Below are 12,326 nucleotides of genomic sequence, written 5' to 3' on the forward strand. Positions count from 1 at the left end.
GGGAGGAAGATTAAAGGGGATGGTTGATTCGAAACCATTAAATCTTTTGTTTAAATAGTTTGAACCATTAATCTTGAATATGCTAACAAGGCACAACATTTGAGGCTTAAAGCTTACTTTGTATATTAACAGTACTTAACTTTAGCCTATTTACTTCTTTACTCTTGCTTATGACCAACCTTTTTTGTTTTATTGGGAGGATGAACCAACTTTAATTTGTATTTTAATCGTAAATCACAAAAGCGTAGTAGGCAAAAAAATTGAGACTTGAAAGGAAAAAAAATGAGGGGTGAAAATCGAAAATGATATAAATAAAGTATGTTATGTTATTAATTAATAGGAATTATATTTCATATTATATGTACGTAATATAATACTACTAATACTTTATCAATCCATCATATAAAATTCATATGATCTGTAAGTAGACTTGGGTTTCAAACTTTAAGCAAGACGCCTGGACTTGGCAGGCTGGTCCAACAACTTTCTTTTACTTGGTAAAGGGCTTAACACCAGGTTGAGAAATGGGATAAAATCATTAATACTGAGTACAACTTTCTTTTGTTAGGTGCAAACCCTGGTATAACTTTATAAATTGTTTTATCAAACACATAAAAGTATAGTAATTTTTATAAATATATTTAAATTTACATATTCATAAAACAACTTCAAACACTTTAAAAAAAGTAGACAAGGAATTTCAATTTTAAATTAAGTGAATAAAAAATTTTGAAAAACTTTTAAACGTGAATGTTTCATACTCAATTAAGTTTACTTTTTGAGAAAAAACAGTAGTTTCTTGACAAAATAATAGCAGAACGGACTTGACTTAAAATTCAACCCAAACCAAATACCTTCAAAGCATAGATAAGTAGGGTTGTTAGATTAAGTGAGAGGTGATGTCATGCCAACAGTCAAATGCTTCAAAGAAAGAAGAGAATATCATGTCAGGTGCTTTAAAAAAATAAAAAAATAAATTTTAATTTTACATCAAATTAAACGTGGATGTTGAATATCTTATCAACTTAATATTTAAAAAAATTAATAATTTCATAAATTCTACTATATCAACAAACACTATTCAATTTAGTAAACAATCTTATATCTGTGATTGTATACTCACTCTACAGTTCGAAAGGAAAATAAAATTTAAATGTATCATCTTAAACACTTTTTTTATGAAATACTTGTTTCCAATAATTAAGAAAAAGTAGAGGCTTTATTTTTTTTTATCTTTGATAAGATAACATCATCATTGAATAATTGTTTTGCCCACAAACACTTTTAATACTTAGATAAATTTGAAGTTAAAAAAACATCGTTATTTCTGTATACTTTTGTTTCCAGTAATAATACTGATATATTCCAAGGTTTATGTTTCCTTGGCATGATAAGAAAAATCGAATAACGCAACATCAGCATCGCATATGCTGAGCGAGCTGCCTCAGCGGTCAGCGGTCAACAGTAGTTTTCTGGGATTAAACGAACCTAAACAAGATCTTGGAATAAATATCTGCAAAATTTTAATAACCTTTTGGTTATTTCGTCTCGGTTTTAACCATTTCGGTTAACGCAGGCTTAACAACCTCGCAGAGTCGCACTATTAGCTAACACGAGAAAGGAGACTCCAATGCTCCCTCGCCTCTCCTTTCTCCCCCGTTCCCTCCACCCTACTCTCTCCTCACGAATGGCGTCTGCTATTTCACGCGCCACTACCACTTTCTCTCTTGAACGCTCCCTAACCACCTTCTCCATCTCCCGCTCTCCTTCCAATCTATCTCCCATTCGCTACACGGCTCGTTTCGATGTCCCTTCGTTATCGAAATCTCCCCTCTTCGGTAGGAGATTTCACGCTCTCTGCCGAGAAGATGGGAGGCGGCTTTGGAGGCCTACGCGAATCGTTTCGGCTTTGAATAGAGATTATCGGAAGGTGAGAAGACGGCCAGCGAAGAGTAGAGAGAAGCAGTTGGAGCTCAGTGTTAGTATTTGCATTGAAGAAGAGTTGCCTGATGATCCTGAAATTTTGGTAATTATATTTTATCTTACATTAACTTTTCAAAAAAATGCAGGATTAACTTATTTTCCGTTTGATTCTCGAGAAAATAAAAGAAAAGAAAATGCATAGGCAATTCCGATTATGTAATTTTCCTCTTTGGTTTATCATACATTTTGCAGAGCATTGCGGAGTTACTTCGTCTCAATGTGCCAACGGCGATGAAGTTAGCTTTTGATCGTTTGAAAGATACAAATTACAAAACAAGAGATACTGTTATTCAAGATTTTGGCGGTTTCGAGAGCGTAGAATTGTCTGTACTCCTTTGCAACGATGAGTTCATCCGAAAACTAAATAAGGAATGGAGGGACGAAGACCATGCTACCGATGTCCTTTCCATGTCAGAACATGTTCCTGAACTTAAGCTTCCTATTGTAAGTAGAATATGTGTTGACTGAAATGTTTGTGTAACTTGTAAATGAAAGCCATTGACATGTCTTTTTTTCTTTGCAGCTTCTGTTGGGTGATATTGTAATTTCTGTTGAGACCGCTGCAAGGCAAGCAGAAGAAAGAGGGCACACTCTTATTGATGAAATACGAATCCTTATGGTTGGTTTAGCAATATGAACTTTCTCCATTTATTTGCTTGAGACTGGAGAGTCATGATATTTACTCTATAACATCATACATTGATAGAAAGAATGGGCAGATAAACTTTTGTCGATAATACAACTGCAATAGAGCTTAAATAATAATGGTATGAATGGAATTTCAAGAAATCAAATCTTTTATTTAGAAGGTAACACACAATACACACTCAGAAAGGAATTTTTTAGATTCACCTGTTTATGTGAAAACCCAAAAAGGCAAATTTGTGGGTTGGCAACCAAGTGTTTGAGGTACAATTGATACCTAGGTTTCAATTTCATAAGAGGTGTGAAAAAAATAAAACTAAGGAAGCAATGGGCAGATTGAAGCAGCCTTTGTACTGTATTCAGCTTCTAAAGAAGTTAGGATTAGGAAATAAAAAAACCTGATGTTGTAGTGACTCCAACTTAATTTTTTTTATCCTCTTTGAAGGTTCATGGGTTGCTGCACCTGTTGGGTTTTGATCATGAAATCAGTGAGGACGCTGAACAAGAAATGGAGAAGGAGGAGGAATTTCTTTTGAAGAGTCTTGGATGGAAGGGAAAAGGATTAATACAGAGTGCATATGATGCTGAAAATCTTTATATGGAAAATTCAAATGGTACTATCATATTTTGTCTGTTTATTAGTAATTGGACCCTTTAAATTCTTATTTCTTACCCTGCAAATCTTATATTTTTTTTATGTGTATATCCTTTAGTGATTTTGAAGCTAAACAATATATCATGATATATAATCTTAAGTGAGATAATCTTACAGATAATATGTCAAAAGACAGGAAGAAAGAAGGTAGTCTTCGATTTTACAAACCAAAGTTCAAGTACATCTTCTGTGATATGGATGGTGAGATTATTCCCTCTGAAATTCAAGTGCTTCTTATATCCGGTACCATATTTAATCCTTTTGTAACTTTAATGATAGGTACACTGCTGAACAGTAGAAGTCAAGTTTCATTGACCAATGCAAGAGCTTTAAAAGAGGCATCATCAAGAGGTGTAAAAATTGTGATAGCCACAGGAAAGGTAAGAACAGAGGGAACTTTTTGTTCTCATTCAGATTTATTGACTATCGGGATATTTTTCATACTTCTAACCTGGATTTTATAGTTAGAATTCTTTTTCATTCTCTTCCATTTGGCATTTTGCTTGCTAGATGAAGGTTTCATTACCAGTTCTTCATTTGATACTTGTCAGGCACGTCCTTCTGCAATAAGTGTTCTGCAGATGGTTGATTTAGCTGGCAAAGACGGCATCCTTTCAGAGCACTCTCCTGGGGTTTTCTTACAGGTTTTTCTTTCTCCTTTGTCCTTGCTGGCAGTTAGCATTTTGCATCTGTTTCAACTGAATAGTGACATGGGAACTCATACATCTATTTCTGCATAAAGATGCTTGGCTGAAAAATTGAAGCAAACCACTTCTTAAAGGACATTGTTCGACTCACATACTGCTTTAATCCTTTCTTATGCTTTTCTTGCTTTCTCTATTGTTTTCCTTTCTCTTCTCTCAATGAATATATTTTTCCTTTCATAAAGGTATATTATATACATATCATGTCAGATAAACTGTGGAATGACTTACGAAGAATTTATATTGAAGCTCCTGTGGTAAACTTCTTAGTTCACATATTTATCCCATGACTAGAATCTCTCTAGTGCATTCTCAATGAATCCTTTAGAACACAATGCAAAATTTTGATTCTCCACATACTTTCGTATGCTTGAAATTTGAAAATCTATTGCAGTTTATTTTATTACCATCTGTTGACTCAATTGCTTTCTTATTCCTTCTTGCAGGGATTGCTTGTTTATGGTATAAAAGGTCGGGAAATTTTTAGAAGGAATTTAGATCCAAATGTTTGCAGAGAGGTAAATATCTCTTTTGCTTGAACATAAAATAATTTGGATTGTGGTTTTGTCCCCTTGTCCTGTTAAAAGGGCTAGTTGCAAGCATTGAACATTTTTCTGCAATCTGCATGGTAAGTTTTCATTCTCATTTGAGAGTAGGTCTAGTTTCAAAACTGGCTTTTGCTTTTGAGTCTATGTGTAAACATTTATCAGGAAAAATTCTCTCACATTATAATGTTATATGAACTGTATTTTGTTTGAGCAGATAGCAGTTTATTTAAGCTAAGTGTGCTTGTTACAGGTAATTGTCATCTGAAGTCTGCCTTTATTTCTTATGAATTTGAACATTTTTTTGCCAGAGGCTGCGATTCATGCTTGTTACTATCTAGATGGGATTTCATTTAATAGTATTCATTGCCTAATTTTTGAAAAAGGATATTCTCACTCCTCTCTACTGTCCTGCCATTCTCCAAAGGGAGAAAAGGAAAGGATACTTTAGCCATTATTCGTCTAGTGACCTAAGTAGTAGTCTTCCTAGGAATTATCAGAGACATTTTTGGGTGTCTGTCTTGTGTCAGATATCATATGGACCAGGTGAATGAAAAAAAAAGGAATCAAGATGCTAAAAGCTTGATGCCCTGATTAGCCATGAAGATCTTTTAAAAGAATTTATATTTATTGCTTTGTATCACAATTCAAAAGTTATTAAATTTTGCAGGCAGGCCGTTACTCTCTAGAGCACAAGGTTCCACTTATTGCATTTTGTGAGGATCGCTGTTTAACCCTATTTGATCACCCTCTTGTTGACACACTGCATACTGTATATCATGAGCCAAAGGTGCATTATATTTTATATACCATTCTCTCATATCGATACGTTTTGTTTGTTGACCAAGGGAACTTTTCTGATATAATTCACATAAGAAGTTTTACAGGCAGAGATCATGCCATCAGTTGAGCATCTGGTAGCTGCTGCTGACATACAGGTACAGGCAGAGATTTAATCTCTTGTTCATGCTTCAAGCATAGGTAGAAAGTCCTAGGAGTATATCCTTTATCCGCCAGGTCTCAAACATCTTGTTTGTGATAAGAGAAAAAAAGGAGCTATGGTGATTGTTTCGTTTTTTAATTATTATTCATTTTAGTAAATCTGGTTGTTTGCTCAATGACCACAATCTTCAATATGCTTTGAGAAGTCCTGGCATGAGTGAATGATATTTTCATTCTTCCTACCAAAATGCAGTTCCCATCTTTCGCTTTCATTCCATTTTAAATCCCAAATGCTTTTAGAAACAGTGGTAGTCATTGCCCATAGCTTCTGTAATTCTAATATAGATGCATGTACATTGTATATCTGTTGACATAAAACTACTTTTCGAGAATGAAAAGCCTAAGGTGCTTGAAGACTTCTGTTTTAAATGCCATTAATAACTTGCAATCAATTTGACTCAATTTCTGTTATAGAATTCAACCTAATAGATACTGTGGATTTTGTTGAATATGATCCTTATCATTAATGCACGTTTTCTGGATTTGCAGAAGCTGATATTTTTCGACACTCCTGAGGGAATATCAACCAATTTGCGTCCATACTGGTCAGAAGCAACAAGAGATCGTGCGAGTGTTGTCCAAGCTGTACCAGACATGCTTGAAATCGTTCCCCTTGGGACTTCAAAAGGGAGTGGAGTAAAAATGCTACTTGATCATTTGGGTGTCAACGCAAAGGAGGTACATCCAATATGTTCTCCTATCTCCTTTCTTCTCTTCTCTGTTTCTCTTTTCCCAACCACTGAATTTGCTTGGATAAGGTGAAACTAGCATCTTTTTCTAGTTGATTTTGCATTTTAACACAGCAAATCCAGCATTTACGCTGTAGATGACTGGAGAAGTAGCTGCTACATTGTTCAATTACTACTACTCTACAACGATAAAAGTTGAACTCTCATGATACTAACTGAACTATGTTTTTACAAGCTTAAATGTATTGTAAAAACATGCCTATATTTGACCTTAATAATCTAATCATGGTTTTCTTTTCTGTTTGGCCCTAGACAATGGCCATTGGTGATGGGGAAAATGACGTGGAAATGCTTGAGTTGGCATCTCTAGGAATTGCTCTCAGTAATGGAACAGAAAAAACAAAAAGTGTGGCTGATGTAATTGGCCCTAGCAATGATGAAGATGGTGTAGCTGACGCCATCTACCGGTATGCATTCTGAAGACTTAATTCACGCATAAGACATGGTACAATATCCGGAATGGGGTATTTTTGCTCTTTCCATGGATCATTTCGGTCATCCTGATATAATTGGAGATGAATTTGTCTCCTTTCCCCCATAATTTATTTTTTCCCTTTTGGATGGGGAACCCTAATTATTTGAAATTCGTGTTTCTTTTGTATACAGCAAATGCTTTTATTCTTTACTGACACAAGATGTTATGCATTTGCTCCTCCCATGGTACCCGTTTAAAGAATATATGGTAATTTATCCAGGCTAATTAATGATTTCACCTGAGCTAACTCCATTCTATGTTTCTAACGGACCTCACCTTTTCCTCTTCCCTTCCTTTCTATTACTTTTATTGCAATTTTTAGTACAATTTTTTCCATCTGTAATTTTGTTACATTTGCCATTATATGATAGCAAAAATAAACAGCCTTCTGGATATTGAAAGGTGGTGGTGCAAGCAGTGTGCCCTGCTCACGATCGCTTTGTTAATACTTTAACCATCTCCGATCTTTTTATTTTTTCAAGAATATGTTAAAGGGCCAAACCTTTTTGCTATGCATAAGTGGAATCAACAGTGCATGATGAAAGCTAAACTTTGTGTTATGCAGAGCAATGAAATCACACGAATTCCGTGTTTGAAGGCAGGTGAGTAGGATATACCTCATGACTATAATCAAGAGGAGAAAATATCAACAAAATACATTTAAACAGCTTAGAGAAGTCAAACAACTGAAGCTAATACTCAGAGAAAAGTTGCATCATGTGCCATACAACAGCATCAAGTTGTAAGATACATTATCGTTGCTCTTGGAACCTTTGTACAACCTCCAGGTCTGGCATTCAAACCGTTTTGTCAAACTGGGCTCGAGAATTTCTCCTAGCACTTTCCAACACAGTTTTATCAACGGTAATGAAGTAAGCAGCAATCGACGCTGTTAACCAATAAAGATAGCCATATCATGATGTGACAATCGTACTATACTCAATCATAATAAGAGTCATTCCCATATCCCTTATATTTCTATGTTATCACAAGATGGCCATTAATATGATGCTATATAGAAATCATGGATACACAAGTTAGGACTCATGAGAATCTATGGCTAAGACTAATAAATCATACATACAGTACAGATTTGAGAATACCTCCACTGATGATGAGAGCTTGAGCAGTATGGTTGAGGTTCGCCTTCGCCCAAGGAATCTTACGAACTGCAATCAACTGACAAAAGAAGGGGTGGTTGGAACTTGGGATAAAATTAGAAAGCAATTGTCAACCCATCCATGCATGGAAAAGAACTGAGGACCGACCTCTACTAATGGAGATCATGAAACTCCAAGAATTGTTTTCTTAACACCATTAAATTCTCCAGGACTTAAGCAGCCATTGACTTAATTGTGTTTTAATCTCTAAATCACTGAAACTAGATGACCAAAAATTACACATTTTAATCTAAGTAAATTAGTACTTATGCCATAACTATATAATTTATAACACCAACAACCCGCAATCTGTAATTCAACAACAGAAGGTCAAAGAATTAAAAGTTCTAAACAGCAGCTGGCTAGCAGATTCAGTTAAGGGGAATGGATGAACCTGCATTAACCTAAAGGTCGAAAAAATTTGCAATTTGTAACCATTATCTCTGAAGTGCAGGAAAATAGAAGCATCAACCAAAGAGACACTTGAATTCAGGATGATGCTCCTTGAATTATTCGGAGGAAAACAGAAATCCTCCTAAATTGAAAATGTTGTAAGGAGCAAGAAGTTTAAACGGCTCTTTAGAAAGGAACCGTCACAAAAGATTTGAATTATAGATCAGAACGAGTTACTATAAATTTGGAAAATTCATTTATCAAAAATAAAATAAAATAAAATTGCGAGGTTAACGTTAACGTACTGTGGGTACAGCACTGACTACGGCGGCAATCGCAGCAGCCTTGACACCGGCACGAACTCCTTCTGCGGATTAGACAAAAACCAAAGCTTAGTACTAGCTATTAATACTTGCGTTTGACCGAAATTCATACAACATTAGTAGACGGAAAATTTGTCAAACAGAAAAAAAGAAAAATACAATAGAGTTTTATGTGATTGCAGCTTGATCACTGAAACAAAATCAAGTTAAAAAATTATTTGAAATTTCAGATTTGATGTTCTTTTTATTTTCCCTAAGACTTTCCAGCTGCAAAAATTGAGGAAATGAAAAATAAAAACCTTGAGAGAACCGTTCGGCCCTCGATCTCTTCTCCTCTTCAGCAGGAGAAGGAATCACGAAAGAATTTCTCCTTCTCTGTATGAATACATCCCTCATTTCCGATGGAATTCCCATTTTCTGCTCTGCAGCTTCCAGCAACAAAAGAAAGAGGTTTTCCTTTTTACTCCTTTCTGTGTAAGCTTAGACGAAGGAAGACAGGAAAACAGAAGATAGATTTAAAAGAGCATAAGGGAGAGGCGTGATTTGATTGCCGGCTGCTGCTGACTTATTTTAATCGGACGTCTCCTCGCCGCCACGTGCATCTGCTCTCACTATTTTCAACTTGTAATCAGAGCCGTTCCCTCAGGCCTATATCACAGGTTCTCTTGATGAACGCTTTTAATTATTAGGATGAAACTAATATAAGATACAGGAAAATAGGGAATATAAGAACCCATTTCTCCATACATAAAATGATCCGTGATATAATAAATATTTGATATAATATTTTTTAAAAAAATTAAATTATTTATAAATATGTAAATAATTTTTATTACATTTAGTTAAATTTTAATATTTTTATTTTAAATTAAATAAATTTTTATAATCAATGATTAATTAATTGTTGTTGATACATTAACAATAGATTATGATAGACATAATAATATGAAATATAGTATTTTTACTTATAATGTTAAATTAACATAAAATAAAAAATTACAAAATTTTAATTAAATATAATAAAAAATTATTTAAATTATTTAAATAATTGTTTTAAAAAAATTATTCTTAAATATTTAAAGCATGAGTTGGAAATATTCTTTTGTACAACTACTTCAAGTTTCTTTGTTAGTATTGGCGGCTACAATACAGGTATGGCAAAACACCGCCCACGGTCCAACGAAAGTAGAAACCAACTGCTCTTTAACTCTTGCCGCAGTTTCTAGCTGGGGTTCGAGGACATCTCCAAGTTGGTTAGTCATTGGTATTTAAATTTACAAACCCAAGAAATTAAGAAAAGAAAGAATTTTTTTATGGTTTTCAAGAGCAACAGCCCAACTTGTCCAATATGCATCAACTTTAGATGGCAATTGCAATTTAACATCAATGGTATAAGGATAAGAACAATCATCAGTCTAAGACAACAATTCCCTTGCAAATAAAATTTTCCACTGTAAAATAACACATTCCCAGCAAATGTTTGGGGGGGAAAAAGGAAAAAAAAAAATTTAAATTTCATACAATATAGGGGAATCAATATCAGCATCATCACTTTCAAGCACCAAATCACTTCATCTTCACACCTAGCTCTCCATTGGAAATGATATCAACTGCCCACAAGTCCAGTGCTGAACATATTAGATTACCATATGTAGATGCAAAAACATTTTCCCAGAAAGAGAGACAGGAAAGGGAACGAAGAGGAAGCAACATACCTATGCAATTAAAGGCCCTGGTCAATTAGATAATCACCCAGCCTTTCCACAATCATGTTGCACTGACCAGGTGTCAGAGGCTCATCGTATATACCAATGATCAAGGCTTGGTTGGTCTTCTTAACAGTCACACCGCCAGAGCCCTGAATTATGCATAATTAAGTTGAGGGAAACTCAAAAAAAGACCATACTACTAAACAATTTCATAGCATTATAGCACAATAATTAGGTTTTGATTAGAGAAACCACTGAACGTATAGCACTGCAATGGAGTTTCCAGCAATTAAGTTGTTTCCTCTTTTACAAAGGAAGCCAGATTGCCATGCAAATTACCTGTAGGGCTAACTAGAACAAGATCAATTATGATGCACCAAGATATATAAATTACCTTCTTCCCTCTTATCACAGCCCCTGGTTCACCCTGGATCACCATGTATTTTACACCACCGATGAATAAGCCAGTTGGTGCAAGAGAACCAGGTTCAGCAAAATCATTCATGATGGCAGTTATTTCCTCAGGCGTAAACTGCAAGACCAAGTGCATAGAAACAGTTAAAATTCCACAGGGCATAGAATTACACAAGCAGGAGAGCCCATCTGTAGATGCAAGCAGAAGACAGACTGCACACAACACACATACCAACCATGCTTTAGATAAATCATGCCCCTTCTAAATGAGCAAGTCGATAGGCACATGCTTTTGATGCAAACTCTTGCAAATCCCAATCTGCTCTAGTTCCACTTATTGACTTTCCAAAACAAAGAAACAGTTCTTTATATACACATTTCCAAAAAAAAAAAAAAAAAGAAAAAACAAAAGCTTGAGATCAATCACATTTTTCCCAAGAAGGAGCTGCAACGTTATGACTTTTCTACTTGATAGAATTTTGTTTGAGACCAAACATATCGGTCTGCTATTACCATATTAAAATCACTTATGGAATAATTAAATCCTAGCCGTATATTGCACTAATGCAGTCAGCTAAACGAGTAAGCTATATTAGTCTTAGCCGGCATACGAAGATTGTAAACTAGTTGTGCCCTTTGCAGTCGACTCATTCAACTACCATCTCCTAAAGAAAACTCATCGGAAAGAACCTTAGCACATACGAAACACAACAATTTAAGAACTCTTATCTAATTTGATGATAACATGAGAAACTTATCATCCGGTAATTCGAATTAAACCTAATTACTTCAAATTTTAAAACTAAAAAGTAATCAGAATAAAACGACCTCATGCACAGCCCAAACAAAGAACAAGTTCACAAAAACACATATCACCGCCAATAGCCCAATAACATGTTAACTACAAAAAAATAAAAAAAGGAAGAAAGAAAGCAGACAAAACTAAAATTCAATCTAAGAATAAACGGAATGAAAAAGAAGCTAGAAGAGAAAGGAAATAGAACCGCAGGGAAGGGAGCGCTCTGGGCCCAAACGCTGCCGTCTTGGCCGATGATAGCAGCTGCGGTGAGATGAATGCCTTGGCCTTCTACATCGCACATCAAGTGCTCGTCCACGTACTGTTGCCAAGACATCTTTGCTTGATTTTGTTTAGCTTCTGCTTTTGCTAACTCTTCCTTTGACTGATGATTTTTTTCTTCTTTCTTTTGTGAATAGCAAAGAGAAGAAAGGAAGAAGAGGAGATATAGGAGGAAGGAGGTGGCAGGCAGGTTGCGTAAAAATCAAGCTGCGCTGGACATCGTCCAACGTGGACAAAATATTGGGTGTGCTGTCGTTTGGCGCCCACCTCCTTTTTTTAATTAAGCGTCGGCCCGACAGTTCCCTTGATGCGCTTAATTTTTCAAAGGTGATTTAACGAAAAATAGCCGAAAGAAAAGTAGTACTATAGGTGTACTAATCTTTAAGCGACAAGTTGTTCAATGATTGAAAGGAAGTAATTAGCGGATTGGAATTCGGAAAAACTGTAGGCATTAGGTGGAACTAGAAAATAATGGGACTCATCTCATCCAT

The 12,326-nt window shown here is 35.2% G+C and overlaps 3 protein-coding genes across 5 annotated transcripts; 1 reads left to right on the forward strand and 2 right to left on the reverse strand.

Moving 5' to 3' along the window:
- The first annotated feature begins 1,567 nt into the window (after positions 1 to 1,567).
- On the forward strand, positions 1,568 to 7,005 carry LOC18588008 (haloacid dehalogenase-like hydrolase family protein). 2 transcript variants are annotated; one of them, XM_007012129.3, is made up of 12 exons: positions 1,568 to 2,026; positions 2,176 to 2,427; positions 2,507 to 2,602; positions 3,074 to 3,242; positions 3,401 to 3,484; positions 3,563 to 3,663; positions 3,835 to 3,927; positions 4,434 to 4,505; positions 5,203 to 5,322; positions 5,420 to 5,470; positions 6,024 to 6,212; positions 6,536 to 7,005. In XM_007012129.3, exons 1-12 carry the CDS (start codon positions 1,631 to 1,633, stop codon positions 6,701 to 6,703), a joined length of 1,791 nt encoding a protein of 596 aa, XP_007012191.3. In that variant the 5' UTR covers positions 1,568 to 1,630; the 3' UTR covers positions 6,704 to 7,005. The 2 variants fall into 2 exon arrangements, with proteins under 2 accessions (XP_007012191.3, XP_007012194.3); XM_007012132.3 differs by having other exon boundaries at positions 3,416 to 3,484.
- A 342-nt stretch (positions 7,006 to 7,347) lies between these two features.
- Positions 7,348 to 9,223, reverse strand: LOC18588009 (early nodulin-93-like). The gene is made up of 4 exons (XM_018128010.2): positions 8,934 to 9,223; positions 8,617 to 8,678; positions 7,862 to 7,937; positions 7,348 to 7,647 (listed from the first exon to the last, which is right to left on the reverse strand). The coding sequence occupies exons 1-4, from the start codon at positions 9,046 to 9,048 to the stop codon at positions 7,556 to 7,558; spliced, it is 345 nt and encodes a 114-aa protein (XP_017983499.1). The 5' UTR covers positions 9,049 to 9,223; the 3' UTR covers positions 7,348 to 7,555.
- A 781-nt stretch (positions 9,224 to 10,004) lies between these two features.
- Positions 10,005 to 12,035, reverse strand: LOC18588010 (profilin-1-like). 2 transcript variants are annotated; one of them, XM_007012135.3, is made up of 4 exons: positions 11,762 to 12,035; positions 10,738 to 10,875; positions 10,350 to 10,492; positions 10,005 to 10,262 (listed from the first exon to the last, which is right to left on the reverse strand). In XM_007012135.3, exons 1-3 carry the CDS (start codon positions 11,888 to 11,890, stop codon positions 10,358 to 10,360), a joined length of 402 nt encoding a protein of 133 aa, XP_007012197.2. In that variant the 5' UTR covers positions 11,891 to 12,035; the 3' UTR covers positions 10,005 to 10,262; positions 10,350 to 10,357. The 2 variants fall into 2 exon arrangements, with proteins under 2 accessions (XP_007012197.2, XP_007012196.1); XM_007012134.3 differs by having other exon boundaries at positions 10,005 to 10,244; positions 11,762 to 12,023.
- Between the last annotated feature and the right edge of the window lie 291 nt (positions 12,036 to 12,326).

Source organism: Theobroma cacao, chromosome 9, assembly GCF_053813885.1.
Source record: "Theobroma cacao isolate CCN51 chromosome 9, ASM5381388v1, whole genome shotgun sequence".
Classification (NCBI taxonomy): domain Eukaryota; kingdom Viridiplantae; phylum Streptophyta; class Magnoliopsida; order Malvales; family Malvaceae; genus Theobroma; species Theobroma cacao.

Bases quoted from the DNA above. Each gene is read 5' to 3' on its own strand.
- LOC18588010 (XM_007012135.3), bottom strand. From the start codon at position 11,890: ATGTCTTGGCAACAGTACGTGGACGAGCACTTGATGTGCGATGTAGAA. The intron at 10,876-11,761 runs GTTCTATTTCCT...TTGGTCTTGCAG, and splicing joins AGAGCGCTCCCTTCCCTGCG to TTTACGCCTGAGGAAATAAC. The intron at 10,493-10,737 runs GTAATTTATATA...TGCATAATTCAG, and splicing joins CTGTGATAAGAGGGAAGAAG to GGCTCTGGCGGTGTGACTGT.
- LOC18588008 (XM_007012129.3), top strand. From the start codon at position 1,631: ATGCTCCCTCGCCTCTCCTTTCTCCCCCGTTCCCTCCACCCTACTCTC. The intron at 2,428-2,506 runs GTAAGTAGAATA...TTTTCTTTGCAG, and splicing joins CTGAACTTAAGCTTCCTATT to CTTCTGTTGGGTGATATTGT. The intron at 4,506-5,202 runs GTAAATATCTCT...TAAATTTTGCAG, and splicing joins ATCCAAATGTTTGCAGAGAG to GCAGGCCGTTACTCTCTAGA.
- LOC18588009 (XM_018128010.2), bottom strand. From the start codon at position 9,048: ATGGGAATTCCATCGGAAATGAGGGATGTATTCATACAGAGAAGGAGA. The intron at 8,679-8,933 runs GTTTTTATTTTT...TCTAATCCGCAG, and splicing joins GGCCGAACGGTTCTCTCAAG to AAGGAGTTCGTGCCGGTGTC. The intron at 7,648-7,861 runs GTATTCTCAAAT...ATTGGTTAACAG, and splicing joins AGCTCTCATCATCAGTGGAG to CGTCGATTGCTGCTTACTTC.